Raw genomic sequence first — 16,433 nt, 5'->3', positions numbered from 1 at the left:
GGAGGGTCTCCCAGAAAGGCTGTGGGTTTGATCCCCAGTCGGGGCAGGTGTGAGAGGCAACCCCATGATGTTTCTCTCACATTGATGTTTCTCCCTGTCTCTCCCTTCCTCTCTGTCTAAACACAGTAAGTACGTCCTTGGGTGAGAATTAAAAAAAAGAAAAAAGAAAAGAACATTGTAATTTCAGGAGAGTTTTTCTCCCACTTATTTTCATTATTATTTTTATTATTTTCATTTTATTTTTAATCCTCACCCGAGTATATCTTTACTAATAATATTTGGCAGGGGGAAGAGAGAGAAAAAGGGAGGGAGGGAGAAAGGGAGAGAAAAGAAAAGAGAGAGAGAGAAAGAAGGAGAAAGAGGGAGAGAGAGAGAGAGACAATGTGAGAGAAGAGAAGCATTGATCAGTTGCCTCACATATGTGCCCTGACTGGGTTCGAACCCACAATTTTATGTACAGGACAGAGCTCCAACTAACTGAGGTCATCCAGCCAGGGCTTCAGTCTTATTTTTAAAAGCCGAAAGGACTATTATTAAAATTTCATATTCCTAATGGAAATTTAATTTGCCTAATTAGTGATCATTATTGCACGTGATTTTTTGAAAGGTGCTCTGGTGCACACTGTGGGAGTGGAGATTAGTAAAACATGTCCTGGACTTTCAGGAACGCTGAATCTATCTAGTGGCAACAGATGCGTTTGCTAAATATAATACAAATCAGAATAAATGGTACTAAACTGAGGCGTAAACAACTCACAGTGGGATTAAAAGGGGAAGAGCAATTGCCAGATACCCACCTCTCAGTACCTTGTTTCTCTGAAAGCAGAGCTGCTGCTCCTTAGTGTTTCCCAGTAGCGTTGAGGGAGAAATAATGCCTGACTGTATGGGACCAAAGGTCTAAAAGCTCTTTTTAAAGACTTTCAAACAAACCACAGGTTTAGCCTTATACCTGTCTTTCCTCCACTTTGGTGGTTCCTTGTGGAGCCAAGTCCTGAGCATTTCTGGGGTTCTTCAGCTTTCAGATAACTTCTAGATGGGTACCCTGTGCATGCACTTGGGCTCGTCTCCTTTTGTCCTGCTAAGTCATTTGCCATTCCTCTATCTATTCCATGTCTTGATAGGTGATGGATTGGGATTCAGATGTCTCCTAGTTTTAATGAACAAATTTCTGTTTGTCCTTGCTTGATTTTCAAAAGGACAGTGCAATGGAAATTTCTCAATTCTTTCATCTTAATACATGCCTTGATTCTATGATTACTATAATTTCACAACTAAGTTAACATTAAGAAAAATAGTAGTTAGAATGAGAAATTCTAAACTCAAGCTATACAAAAACTTTTATAGAGAAATTTTTGAACAATGCGGCAAGTAGATTAGGAGAAGACGCTTTGTGGTTTAGCAAAGAAACTGTACGGAAAGAAACTTCGAAGTAGTCCCCAAATCACCTGAAGTAGGCTTCTGCCTACTCTTCCAGAAGAAAAGTACAAGTTAGTAAGGTACAAAAAACTCAAACCTTTACAAATAGGGTGAACTCTTCCACTTTGTCATTGGCTACCAGCAATTTCTTCTGTGCACTTTCTAGGGCCTGCTCACTCTGCAACGCTAACCCTCGAAGATGCTTAGCCGCTGCCGTTTCAATTTCTGCCATTGCAGACTCAGTCTCAGTTATTTTTGATACGAGGAGGGAAAGCTTGAGATCCTGCAAGAGACCAGTAGGTAGAGAATAAAGACATCTCATAAACAGCTTTGGAAGAGTTAGTTATGCATGGCAGATAAAGGTTTCATGACTCTTTCTATATATGTGTTTATTTTTATTTGGGAAAAACTGATTTTTTGTTTATTTTCCATAACTTATCCTGAGCACATATTCATATATATATATATATATATATATATATATATATATTAATCATTGAAATTAGCTTATGCTTTTTAAAATCACAAGTCTCACATATCAAATGGATATATTACATTAGTTTATAAGTTTAGGTGGGCCTAAACAATTTATATCTACTTGTGCTAATTATTAAAAACAGTTCTCATTTTTAAGAAATTATCAAGACACAAAATCTGTTTCAGATAATTAATGTTTCATGTATAGATAAAGTACTCTTTAGATTTATCTTAACATTTAAGTGGCTCATAATAGTTTGGGGGAAAAATAGCAACTTTAAAAATGAAAAAGACATTGTTGTATCATCTCAAAACTAAATATCATAAAATCATACCTTTTTTTCTAATTCCTCTTTAGTTTTCTGATACATCTGTTCGTACTGTGACTTCTCTTTAACGGCGACACTAAGTCTTTGCTTTAGTGAATCAATCGATACCTTCTTGTTGGAACACTCTTCAGTTAATGTCTTCACCTAGTAATGAAAGTATAAAGGTTTATTATTGGTAAGGGCATTCTAGTAGTATACTATTTATTTCAACAGAAACTAGATGAATACATGAATATGTCTAATTTCATTTATTTTCTCATAAGTTATATCAAATTCAAGTATAAAATATGTAGAACTAATACTATGAATGAGACTAATAGTCTTTAAATCAACAGTAAAACCAAAAATTGCACAAAAGAAGTATACGCAATAAACAATGTAGTCTTCCGCCTAAAGATATAATATTAATTTCAACTACATTTCCTTTAATTACTAATCTGAACCTCTCTAAGCAGGAATGGTTGTTTTTTATTCTTAAACAAGCCAAGTTCCAAATTAAAGATAATTTTCAGCTGTACTTCCCAAAAATACATGTACTTTTAAGAATAATAAAAAGTGCTACAACATATTTATTATATATTCAAAATAGAACAGGTTTTCTTTTTCCATTTAATGTCACTAAAGGTATATAATTACTACATCTAAAATGATTGTTAAAATTAAAAAATGAGTAAATTTAAAAGGTAACCTTGGAAAAAAACCTGTAAGAAAGTAATTCTATTTTATATCAGTGTGTGACAGAGAAAGAGAAAGTAAGTTTTTACACATTTGTCTTACTAGTATAAAATTTCTCTCTTAAATCCATTTGAGCTGATAGATGCTTATATTTTTATTTCCAACAAGTAAAGTAAGGGAGATGCTCTTTCTGCAGTGGTCACATGGAGTGAATGCCAAAGCACAAGCTGCTTCATGAGCTGTGCAAATAGCACCTTCCAATATACAGGGTCCGGCAGCAGGAGGGCCAGCTTGCTTGAGTGTGGTGGGTACATGAATGTCTCTCACCAAATGGACAGCAATTTGGACATTTCACCTAAAATGTCATATGGTGTGCTTGAGTGTGATATTGTTATATTATAGAATCACATGCTTATGATTTTGTAATAGAAAAGGGGTGTTATTTGTGCCAGATTCTGTATATATCCTTATCAGCAAATTGCTGATTTCTACTTTGGGGTCAGATATTATACAACTATTTTAAATACAACTCTCCTCCCAAGTACACTGATTTCAGTGTATACAAAAAAGTATATTTTTAAAAAATTGTGGTAATTTACTTTTTAAACACTTTTGATAGTTACTGGTTCCCACTTTTTTCATTTAAAACCATATGCTTGATTCTATCATTAATTTTATAGTTTAAATAAAACAAAATGCTGAATAAAATGGAATTATGTAACTCAGAAATATTTAAGAATTTTTAAAAATTAAACTTGATTATCTTCTCATGGTATGTTTACTAATACTAAGAATGTGTGCTGCCCTGGCCGGTGTAGCTCAGTGGATTGAACATGGGCCTGCAAACCAAACAACCGTGGTTTGATTCCCAGTCAGAGCATATGCCTGGGTTGCAGGCCAGTTCCCAGTGGGGGACGCATGAGAGGCAACCACACATTGATATTTCTCTCCCTCTCTCCTTCCCTTCCCCTCTAAAGATAAATAAATAAAATCTTTAAAAGTAGGTGAATGAAGCTTTAAAAAAAAAGAATGTGTGCTATATTATTTATGAGATTTTAGAGTCTTCAATTTTAATACAAATAATGTACTCTCAGAGCCAATAATGTAATTATGTAACAAGACCCATATATTCCATGAATATTTTCTATAAATTTTATTGCGAGAATATTTGAGTTAAAAAGGTAAATACAAGGGGAAGTGATTTTATGGTGTCAGGGAACATAGAAGTTCATACCTTTTTTTCAAGATTTTCTAACATTTCATTAGTACACTCATTACTTTCCAAATTTACTTTCTGTCGAAATTTCAAGTCCTCTATCAAATGTCTTTTCATGGTTATATCCCTTTCCATTCTAGACATCCTTAAAAGGAAAAAAGAGGAAATTTCATAAAAAGGGATAGAAAATACTTGAATAGTGGTAATATCTTTTTTACTGTTGATCAGTTACAACTGTCCCGCCATCTGCCCCATCACTCACCCCGACCCCATCTCACAGTGATAATATTTTACCCAAAGTTACACCTACCATTAATTTTCAAATGCCATTTGATATTAATGAAATGGCAAATTAATAAAGTAATTGCATGGGATAAATATTGCTCTATTAATATTTTTAGTTCTTGTAAAATTTATAATCCAGTTTCCACTTGCTAATCATAGTATTATACAAACATTAAAACAAAAAAGAACTGAGAAAAATTAATAAAATTTATGAAAAGTAAAAATTATTATATTTCAATTACATTCTTACACTGCTAAAAAAAAGTGAAAGTTATATTTAGAGACCATCAAGAAGTATAACACTGATAAGAAACAATTCTATAAACAAATGTAAAATTTTATAATATCATTATAAAGATACTAACATTAGACATGATAGCTTCTGATTTAATATCATATGAAATTGAATTGACATATTAGTTTGGCTTAAGTTCATAACATGTTAAGCATATAATGCAGTGACAACTACTATCACTATTACTACTATAATAAGAGCAACAGCTAGCACAACATGCCAGTGTCTGAGGTAAACGCTTTACATCTGCTCACTCATTCAATCCTCCTAAGAACTTTATAAGTTAACATGATTAAATTAAAGCACCAAGCTAGCAGGTCAAGGAAACAGGATTCAAAGAGAAATTCTCTAGAGTGCTCAATGTTAAATAATAAGTAAGATGGCTTCTTAATAGGTAAATAATCTTCAAGTAGTCTGTTTAAAAAATTAACCAATCTTTTGTGTTTAGGTCATCTTCACATATAATGTACTATAGTATGTATGTATGTAGAATACACACACACACACACACACACCTATATATATAAAATTATTAAGGCCAGATTGGAATTCTATCTGAACAGGTTACCACTTCTAAGCTCAGAATATATATAAAATATATAGAAAGAAAACCAGTTTGAGTGTGTGAGATAGAACATTTTAAACCTCTTTTGTTAATAACACAAAATATAAATTTTCATAATCTTCCAGGTATTTTTAAATACAAACAAAATTTTCCCTTTTTTAACTTACCTTTATAAGCTTAGGCATTAAATCCAATGGAAGATTAATCTACACATATATCTTTAGTAGAATAATTACCACCTTCCAAAATTTTTGGTTTACAGTCTTTGGGCCATTAAATGATATTTACTCAAAATTAAATGCTTACTCTGAGAAAGATAATCTAACTTTACATCTTCTTATTCTAATTAAAAAACAGTAACCATATTGACATCAACCATGCTATATATAATATTCCTTAAATTTTCATTTTATGTAGGCTTAAACATGAAGAAAGGAAAACAATTTTTGACATGTTGGTATTGTTTCTTGGGGTGCATTTAGTAGAGTCACTGCCACTAGGTGGCACCAAATACAACGGATAAAAATATGGAAAAACCTACTTCTCATGCATCTCCTTTATATGTTCTTCTTTTGCTAGGAGTTCAAATTTGAGAGACTTCACGCTTGATGACTGCTTAGTGAGTTCATTAGTTGCATTCTAGATTAAAAATACGTATAATACAAATACACTTTTCAACCTTGTTCAAAAGAAGCATAAAAACTAAATGCTATTCTCATGAAGAGTAAGAAATTTTCAATGACAAATAAATGAACATTTAAATATTTTATATGTCACAATACAAGTATTATAGTATACTAAAGTTTTTATATTACATTCCAAAGCCATAGAGGTACACAACCATAAAACAATTGCAAAGAGTACATACCCAGAATACATTTATGGGAGATATGGATTATCTTTGTAAAATGTAAACGTACATGTGATTGAGCAGTTTAATGGTTTAACAAGATAACTTACAACTAACGCTGGGCTGTTCTAGTGCCCTGTAACAAACTCAGTATGACCACAGTCACAAACGCTTTGCTGCTCTTCCCATCGAGACATGAAATCCATTGCTCAAGCCCCTGAACCTAGATCGGCCTGTGATTTGTTTTGACCAAAAGAATGTGGCAGAAATAAAACAGTGCAAATATCAGATCCTGGGCCTAAACCTTTGCAGCACGCACCTGTGCCCTCTTGGAATGCTACCCTGGGATCACCTTCCAAAGAACACAGAAGAAAGGCCATTCGAAGGAGTACTGAGTTATCCCAGCTTACAACCAGCCGACCAATTGCCAGGCTCATGAGTGAGGTTATTTTGGAATTTCCAGGCCAGGTAAATCCTTGTTTTCAAAGAATGCGAGCATATTAGAGAACCCAGAAGGTCATAAGAAATAATAAACTACTATTGTTTTAAGCCATGACATGTTAGAATAATTTGCCAGATAGTAATTGATAACTGATAAGAGCATCTTATGAATACTAAATATCTACTTGCTTGATCTTATTAATAAAACTACTTATTACTAATGTATTTATATATAATTATTAGTTTTTCAAAGTAGAACAGCTTTGTAGTATTTGTCGTCTGCACAGCCTAGGAGCCAGATCTAGCAATGAGAGGGTTACGACTTTCTTTCTTAATATTTATTTATTTATTTAATGGTTAATAAAATGATATAGGTTTCAGGTGTAGAGTTCTATAATACATCATCTGTATACTGTACTGTGTGTTAATCACCCCCAAGTCAAGCCTCCTTCCATCACCATTTACCGCCCCCTTTACTGTCCACTCCTATCTCTCCCCAGCTCCCTTCCCCTCTGGTAATCACCATCCCAGACTCCTAACTTTCCATTTTGACTCAAGTTCCAGGTAAACATGTAATAATGTGAGACCTCACTTGGTATCTTAGTTTTTCCTCTTACAAGACAGTGTTGACATACATTAATTCATTTGCTAATTTTTTAAAGTATTACATTAATGTAAGTATTATAAAATATGATAGCTTTAGAAATATCTGAACTAGTTATTTCATTAATCTATCTAGTAACTACAATCAATTTTTTCTATTAGAACTATTACCAGGTTTTTCTGACTCGTGCTAAAAAATGTAAAGCTGACAAGATAAAACCATTCATTATATAATGTAAATATGAGTCAAATTCATTAGACAGACCTTAACTATCTCATTGGTACAGCATATGTAAGTTAAAAAACAAATAATTTTACAGTCACCTCCTGGATCATAATAAATAATAAACTGCCATTTTTATTTTTATATTAAATATGATATTAATTTTCTTTAAAAACCAAGGCTACTTCAACATGGCAACTGTACTAAATATTAAAAGTTTTGACTACATATGCCCTGGCTGGTGTGGCTCAGTGGATTGAGTGCCAGCTTCAATCTACTGAGCATTTGAACCAAAGGGTCACTGGTTCTATTCCCAGATCAGGGCACATGCCAGGTGCCCAGTAGGGGGTGCACAAGAGGCAACCACATATTGATGTTTCTCTCCGTCTCTTTCTCTCTCCCTTCCCCTCTCTAAAAATAAATAAAATCTTTAAAAGAAAGTTTTGATTAAATATCTGTGTGATGCAATCTAAATGTCCACCATATTTTACATGTTTACAGTGATGAATAGTGTCTTATTTCTAGCATTGGAAAATAAGATGTTCCACACTAGCAAATTTACCAGATAGTTGAAACTTTTGCTTTAATCATTAATCTTATGTTCTTTCTGGATTGAACGTGCATTGTGTATTACTTTAATATAGTGATAGTACATTATCGATATCACTATATTAATTATGTGTCATCTTACTGTATCTACTATAATGTCAGTAAGTCATGATATAGTGATGCCTTTAACAACTATCATGATATAAATGGCTAGTGCCCCTACTCTCAATGGTCCCAGACTCCTGCTTTTCTGATTTTGTATTTTTATCTTAATATTTTTATATTTCCTTTTCCTCTCTGTCATAACGTCTTGTTTCTGTCAATATTCCTGTCCCCAAACAATCATCCTGCCCTTTAATACACATATCTCTAATTTTCTGCTTTTGAGTTAATTTTGCTGAGAGTTAATTAAGTTAATTAAGCTGAACAATTAAACTTATAAAACACAATAGGCAATAAATGCAGCCTGACAGTGGAATAAATTCAGTGGATTTTAAGATAGCTGTTTCTTTTCCATTTAGACTTAAAGACTGTTATTTTAGGTGGCTCAAATGCTGTAACACTGATTTCTGGATAATTGAGGGATTAATGAATTATAATAAATAAAACCATGCCACCTTGCTATATACTTTTCCCCAAATCTCTAAATCATACAGCTACTTCATTTGATCCTAAAAAGTCCTTATTAGGTGGCAAGAAAAGTACCCCTGCTCTAAACCTCTGGAGAAGTTAAGTGATTTCCTCCATCAGATCCTACCTGAAATTAATGAACAAAGAGTGATCAAAACCCAGGTCCTCTGGCCCTTTTCCACTTCCTACTACATAATACTTATCTGCAGCATGACATAAAATCTGGAGTAGACCCTTCTTTCTCTCTGCTGCAAGGAGCTACTACCCTTTGCAACAACATGGATGGAACTGGAAAGCATTATGTTGAGTGAAATAGGCCAGGTGTTGAAAGACAAATACCATATGATCTCACCTTTAACAGGAAGCTAAACAACAAAACAAACAAGCAAGCAGAATAAAAACAAAGACACTGAAATAGAGAACAAGGGGACAGTGACCGGGGGGAGAGGGAAGGGAATTTAAGGGGAAAAAGGGGGAGGGATTTGGAGAAACAAATAGGAAGGACACAGGGATGAGAACTAAGGGGGGTGGAAATGGGAGGGAGGTGGGGAGCACGGGGCGGGGAGGGCTGGGATGGGAGAAATAGACAGAAAACTGTACCTGAAAAATAACTAAATAAAAAATTTTTTAAAAATTTGGAGTAGAATACATACTTAAAAAAACATCACAATGGTGAGAGTCCATCCTGGTGAAAGCTTCCCTATCTAAGTTTATTAAATATTATTTTTACATTTTCATGGTGTAACGATTAAGAGCATAGGCTCTGGAGCCAGACGCCTTGAGTTCTAATCTCAACTCTGCCACTGAGGAGCTATGTTGCCTTGGACAAGTAACTCATTCTCTGTGTCTCCGGTTTTCTCAACTATAATAAAGGGAATAAGAAGACTTATCTCATAGGGTTGAAATGAGGACTAAATGAGTTAATACTTTTTTAAAAATTTATTATTTATCTTTAGAGGGGAAGGGAAGGAGAGAGGGAGAGAAACATCAATGTATGGTTGCCCTTTGCACATCCCCTGCTGGGAACTGGCCTGCAGGGAACCTGCCTGCAACCCAGGCATGTGCCCTGACTGGGAAGGAAGGTCTTAACGCGATTGTCTAGTTGGCAGGCCCGAGCTCAATCCACTGAGCTACACCAGCCAGGGCCTGAGTTAATACTTTTAAAAGACTTATAACTGCCTGGAAACAGATTATACATAAAGGAACAGTGGTTGAAAAACTACTATTCTTCACTACTAAGTCACAGGGAAATTGGAAGAGAGCAATGTATGCACCAAAGGGAATGCTTTCAACAATGAGGAAGGCAGAGAACCACACATATAAACTGGAGTACTGTCCCATTCAGATTGCATAAAAAGTACAAATTAAACTCAATATAAATTACTAGAAGAATTTATAGGTCTCTCAATACTTTATTATCTATCTATATAAAGTTGGGTACCTTGAAGAAACATGTCTAATATGGGTAAACCAAAATGCACATGAACACTCTAATTACTGAGTGAACCAGGTATATTTGAGAAGCATACCTAAGAATTTACATAGAGAAGTCTAAAATCAATTGGATAAAATAAAAAAAAGATGTATTGTAGACCTTTAATAGTTCAAATCTCACCAGTTTTTCTTAAGCATAAAAACACCAGTTGAAAAATTAGTAATTTTTTGGAAAATTTTGTTAGCGATTTGATACCTGGTATGGGCTGAAATGGGTGCCTTCAAAATTGACATGTTGAAACCCTAACCCCCAAGGACCTCAAACTGTGACTGTATTTGGATGGGGTCTTTAAAAGAGGTAATTACGGTAAAATGAGGTCATATGGTGGGTCTTAATCCAATGTGACGGGTGTCCTTACAGGAAGAGATTAGGACACAGACCACACAGGCTGACATCCAACCACGTGAGGACGCAGAGACAAAGTGGCCATCTACATGCCAAGGAGAAAGGCCTCAGAAGAAGCCAAACCTGTTTATACCTTGACTTTGGACTTCTAAACTACAAAATTACAAGAAAATTAAGTTCTATTATTTAAGCCATCCATGGAATTTTGTTATGGCACCCCTAGCAAACTAATACAATATGGAAACAGCAATTTGTAGTAGCAGAGAGTATTATATATTTACAGGAGACTAGTCTTTTTTTCTTTTTAAATATATTTTATTGATTATGCCATTACAGTTGTTCTATTTCCCCCCTTCATTCCCCTCCACTCTGCACACCCCCTCCCCCACCATCCCCCCCTTTTGGTTTATGACCACGTGTCTCAAGTTCTTTAGATTCTATATTCCCCATACTAATCTTGCCCTCCCCCCATCTATTTTCTACCTACCATCTATGCTACTTATTTTCTGTACCTTCTCCCCCCTTCTCCTTCTCCCACTCCCCTGTTGCTAACCCTCCATGTGATCTTCATTTCTATGGTCTGCTCCTGATCTAGCTGTCCAGGAGACTGGTCTTGTAGAATATTTCCATACTGAAACATGAAACAAAACAAAGGTAGAGATTTAGCCTTTTTTTGTCCCTGTGCAGCCTATCTGGGACTCAGGGCTAGATACGGACAGTGTCACTTCAAACTGACATCAAGCATGGTCTAAACTGCTTTAGGCTTTCTCATTAGTCTCACCTTTGTGACTCACAGAATCCTCCAAATGAGAGAGAAATTCATAGGTGAATGAAAGCTTACACCATGGGGAACCATAATGCCGATAACACAGATATTCATAGGGGCCTATTATTACCAAAACTAGGTTAGACCATTCGTAGGAAGTAAATTAAATAATATATAAATCAACTGAAAATTTAACAATTTAAAAACTTTTAGAAGTCAGATTAGACATTACTGGATCTAAAATTCTATTTTTGGTGAAAACTAAAGTTATGCTAAGGATCATGAGGACTTAAACATAAGAATTCATAGAACTATGAATTAAATATCTGTAATAAATAAAAGAATATTTCAATAATTTTACCCTCTACATAGAAACATTCTATTTGAGTGTATAAATACGAAATATTCTTTTGATATATTTTATTCCACTTTATCAGACACAGAAACACATTTTAAAAGATACATGAACCAAAGCCTAAAACTGTTTTTCTCACATTTCTATTATGTAAGGCATTTAAACTTATAAAATGTAGTGGTTGAGGCAAGTTCTGCACATAAACACTGTCTGAAGAAGACAGTGTTCAACAAGCATCTAAATTAATGTCAGTGTGTAAATCTATTATTAATATAGCAAAATATTTTCAAATATGTTCATTTACTTTAAACTAAATCCTACTTTATTAGTTATTGTTCACTTACATATATTATTGAAGAGTGTACATATAATATTTTGAATTGAAAACAACTGAGCTATTTGACAATTCAATATTCTAACACCCCCTTCACGGTCATGGTTATTTCATTCCTGACATATTCGAGGCATTTCCAACCAGAGTTTTCTCTCTAGTGCTTCTCAAGATAGTGATAGTCTCATATACACTGTCCCTCTGGCTTCCAGTTAGCAATCCCCACTGAAGAAAATAATTAAGTATGTGAGGAATAAATGAGTTTTATAAAGCAGCATGAAAATGAACTTTCCAATTAACACTTAGAAATCCTGTTTCATACAAGTTAATGCTATTTAACCTAAGGTCAGCCTTACTTTGAAACTGTTGACAGTTTTACTCAGAAACAATTCTTTATAAACAAAAGGAACACCCCTTTTTATTCTTATTCTTAGGTTTAACTTACTGAAATGTATTAAAGCAACACACCTTTGCTCCCTACTTCTCTCGCTTCCCTCACTTCCCTTTACCTGCCCCATCTGCAACCAACAACAACCAAATTACAATAGTAGCAAGTGTGTAAAGGGAAGCATACTGCTTAACTTGATACATGTTTGAAAGGAATTCTGTTCAGTGGAGGGAGGGATGGGGGCAGAGTTGAGTTGAGTAATGGAATACAATGGCAATGTCCAGTTTCCATCATCTCCCAAATTAGGATATCACGGTCTGTTGTAATTTTTTTCAGGAAATAGTACTGTGAGTTACTAGATAGAAGACTCAAGGACACAAACAATGTGGAGGGATGGGGCAGGGGAGAGCAATGGGGAAAAGACAGGACAGTGTAACCAAACAGTAACTTTTAAAAAGATAGAAAGATTAAGAAAAAACTCACGAACAAACAAATTTATGGTCATTACCAGGTGGGGGGAGGCAGGAAAGAATAAAAGGGATAAATGGTGATGGAATAAGATATGACTTGGATAGTGAACATGACTAAGGTGATGTATCATAGAAGTGTTCACCTTAAACATATATAATTTTATTAATCAATGTAACTTCAATAAATTTAATTAAGAGTAAAATTAAATTTGAAAAAAGAATCTACCATGCTAAAATAGGAAGATGAGGTTGAATATAGTTTTAATAATTTTTGGATTATTTACACCATAATTTACCTTTATCATTAAAATTAAATTAGAATTAATAAACATGTCTTTAAGGATCCAGTAACTTAATATATGTTCTCACCATTAATAAAAATTAGATTCACCTTTAGTTTACACTGTAGTTGCTTCATTTCCAAATCCATGCTCCTTGAAGGACCAAGCGACGTAACTTGTATCCGTGGAACTGTTACCTGGGAAACTTCTTCTGCCAAACTTGTGATTTCAGATGAGGACTCTAATTTCTTTAGTAAGCCTTCTTTTTCTTTTCGAAGTTCAACCAAATCTAAACTCAGCTTCTTTTTTTTTAAAGAAAAATAAATGTAAATGTATTATAAAAGTAATTATATTTGATTTAACAATTATCAGCCTATCGCAGAAAATGCTAAGGAAAAGAAATAAATTATAAAAAGTTATTACAAAAATTACAACCTCTATGATTTTTTTTATTAGGACTAGCAAAGGTTAAAACAAAAAGGACCAGCTGTACTCTGGAGCTTTTGGTTGCTGGTCTTTACTCATGATGTGCTGTTTCTTTGCCTTCACATATACATGGGGGAGCCGGAGATGCACACATTCCATAACCTTGACTTCAGGGCTGATGTACTAAACTAGTGAAAGCCAAGCTGGAGCAGGATGAGATAACAGATGTTAGCTGTTTATTCCACTGGGTAGATCTTACCATTCTATATTGCAGCCAAAATGCTTCTCATTTAGCAACATAAATGTTAAGTCCAATTAGAAATAGAGGCTTATTAGAGATTTAGTTCAAATAAATAGCATATAAACAAATTCACTCACTCTTATGAACTTGATTGATAGTTGACAAGTCCAATGTGTAATGCTGAGGTGGACTGCACTAAACTCCTTACATTGGAATTTTTAATAACGTACATTTTACTAAGTGACACAGTGGTAATATTTTTATGAAACCGTATAGAAGAAACTGTCTTAACGTTAGCCCGTTTCACACCAGTCTGTAGTCAGCAGAAGGCCGCCAAGCTGTCCTGGCATAACAGCTCTGCCCTCCTTTCGAGGATAACTGCATTACTACTTTATTATTCCAAAGAAGCTTACAGTGTGGTGCTTTAACATAAGGGGCAATTAGACAAAATGGTACTAAAATCTCTCAGAGGGGGGAAAATCTGTCTTTGTTAAGAATTCTAATTAGAAAGAGCAAAAGATATAGCTAAATATAGTAATATAAATATGGGACATAGTACCTAGAGTATTAACACTATACTCCAACACAACTTCTAGAAACTACACAAATCTATAATTGTATATGTACTTGTGTATGCATGTTTATACTGCTGAATATGAACATTTCAGATCATGGATTCAAAACTAGGGCTTGACATATTTGATATTATACTATGTTTTGATGAAATAAAAAATGTGTGATAAAGCCCTGGCTGGTGTAGCTCAGTGAATTGAGCGCGGGCCTGGGAACCAAGCAACCACGGTTCGATTCCCAGTCAGGGCACATGCCTGGGTTGCAGGCCAGTTCTCTCCCTCTCTCCTTCCTTTCCCCTCTAAAGATAAATAAAATCTTTTAAAAAATGTGTGATAAAAAACTATTTGGCTATATTTTAACTTATAATTTAAGGAAATAATCATTCATAAATGTTCCCAATGGCACCTAATAATTAACATCTAAAAGCAAACTTAAAATTGCCATAAAGCTGAAAATCTTCCTGGTTACCATCCCAGCTTGAATTCATCTCCCTCCCCATTTATTGATTTTCTACGACCAATCAATTATCAGGTTCTACAAATTATGTAATGTTTCTTATATTCATTTCCTTCTATTTTTTAAGTTGAACTTATTGAACTCATACAGGTTTCAGATGCGCAATTCAACATTGTCTGCATACTGCATACTGCACACTGCATGGTGTGTTTACACCCCCAAGTCTCCTTCCATCACCATTTGTCCCTCCTTTACCTTGCTCTTCCTCTTCCTAAGTCCCCCTCCCCTCTGGAAATCACCATACTATTGTCTGTGCCCATGAGTCTTTTTTGTTTGTTTGTTTAATCCCTTTCCCCTTCTCTCCCAATACTCAACGCCGGCCCCCAACTCCGACAGCCGTTTGTCCTCTGTATCCGTGAGTCTGTCTCTACTTTGCTGGTTTATTTTGTTCATTAGATTCCACAAATAAATGAAATCATATGGTACTTGTCTTTCTCTGACTGGCTTCTTTCACTTAGCGTAATACTCTCCAGATTCACCCATGCTGTTACAGAAGGTACAATTTCCTTCTTTTTTTAAGACTGAGTAGTATTCCATTGTGTAAATATACCACAGCTTTTTTATCCACTCATCTACTGATGGGCCCTTGGACTGCTTCCAAATCTTGGCTACTGTAAATAATGCTCCAATGAACATAAGGGGTGCATATATTCTTTTGAGTTAGTGTTTTGGGCTACTGAGAATGATAATTAAAACTCTCCCTGCAACTTTCTCTAATTCAAACCATCTTTTATACAATTTCCTAAAACAGTGACCCATTATTCCTTTATTCAAAACCCCTTCAAGGTTTCTCACCCATGTAGCATAAAATTAGGATGTTCGTGGTCATGTCAAGGCTAAGATTTACCTTCCACCTGTGTTTCAGTCAGACATCATCTGAAGTCACACCTGCCTGTCAATCCCCAAACTAGTCTGCCATTTCCCCAGCAAGGACACTCTACACAGTGTTTCCTTCAGCTGAATTCTCTCTTCTGTTCAATGAGCAGACTGCTATTTTCTCCTTTATGAAAAGTCCTGTTCTTACTCTTTTTCTTCAACAAAGTATTAGCTTAGCTCCATTCGCTCAGCTTCCATAGCACTGTGCCTGTCCTCAACCTTGAACCCTAGAAAATCCTCACAAGAAGACTGTGTCTTTGTTCACCTTTGTATGCCCCATAATATCTAATGCCTTCTATATAGTAAAAACCAGAAGAAAGGTTTCAAAAATTCAAGTCTTCCTACTTGCAGTACAGATGGTGCTAAAAGAATATAGTAACTTTGGCTGGTATTTATAATCTATTAATTTATCACTACATAAATTAAAATACACTTTTATTAGAAATGTAATATTATTAGATTTTACTTAAGTACTATGCACTTCAGCATTTATCAATCCTGCATCTAAGTTAAACTTTTGAGATTTTCATTTGGTAAGACATAACTCATGACTATAATTCTAGGCCAGTCTCAGACAACTTGGAAAACTAAATGATGAGGCTCTTGTCTTCCTACGAACAGCCCCTGTGGCTTCTCTCATTTGTTAAATTTGCCTGCCATTAGATTTCTGTCTATTCCTTCCACAGTGGCAGATCCAGACACTATAAATATATCCTTCATGGAGGAAAGACCGAGCCAATAAATATATTTCTCTAAAAGACACGTCTGCGTAGATTTTTAACTTCATTTAACAATATAAAAGTTTATTGAAGAAAT

General features: G+C 34.7%; 1 protein-coding gene across 4 annotated transcripts in view; it reads right to left on the bottom strand.

The window, feature by feature from the left end:
* Nucleotides 1-16,433, bottom strand: part of CNTLN (centlein) — a 295,925-nt gene that overhangs the window by 32,354 nt on the left and 247,138 nt on the right. For all 4 annotated transcript variants that reach the window (XM_053656339.1, XM_053656340.1, XM_053656341.1 and 1 more), the window contains 5 exons: nt 13,096-13,287; nt 5,800-5,897; nt 4,132-4,258; nt 2,229-2,366; nt 1,514-1,699 (listed from right to left, as the gene is read on the bottom strand). In XM_053656339.1, coding sequence (XP_053512314.1) covers nt 1,514-1,699; nt 2,229-2,366; nt 4,132-4,258; nt 5,800-5,897; nt 13,096-13,287 — 741 coding nt within the window. The remainder of the gene's footprint in view (nt 1-1,513; nt 1,700-2,228; nt 2,367-4,131; nt 4,259-5,799; nt 5,898-13,095; nt 13,288-16,433) is intronic.

This window comes from Artibeus jamaicensis, unplaced genomic scaffold (assembly GCF_021234435.1).
Source record: "Artibeus jamaicensis isolate MK-2021 breed Jamaican fruit bat unplaced genomic scaffold, CSHL_Jam_final scaffold_1964, whole genome shotgun sequence".
Lineage (NCBI taxonomy): Eukaryota > Metazoa > Chordata > Mammalia > Chiroptera > Phyllostomidae > Artibeus > Artibeus jamaicensis.
Note: the sequence above shows the minus strand (reverse complement) of the source record. Positions and strands in the feature narration are given on the sequence as shown.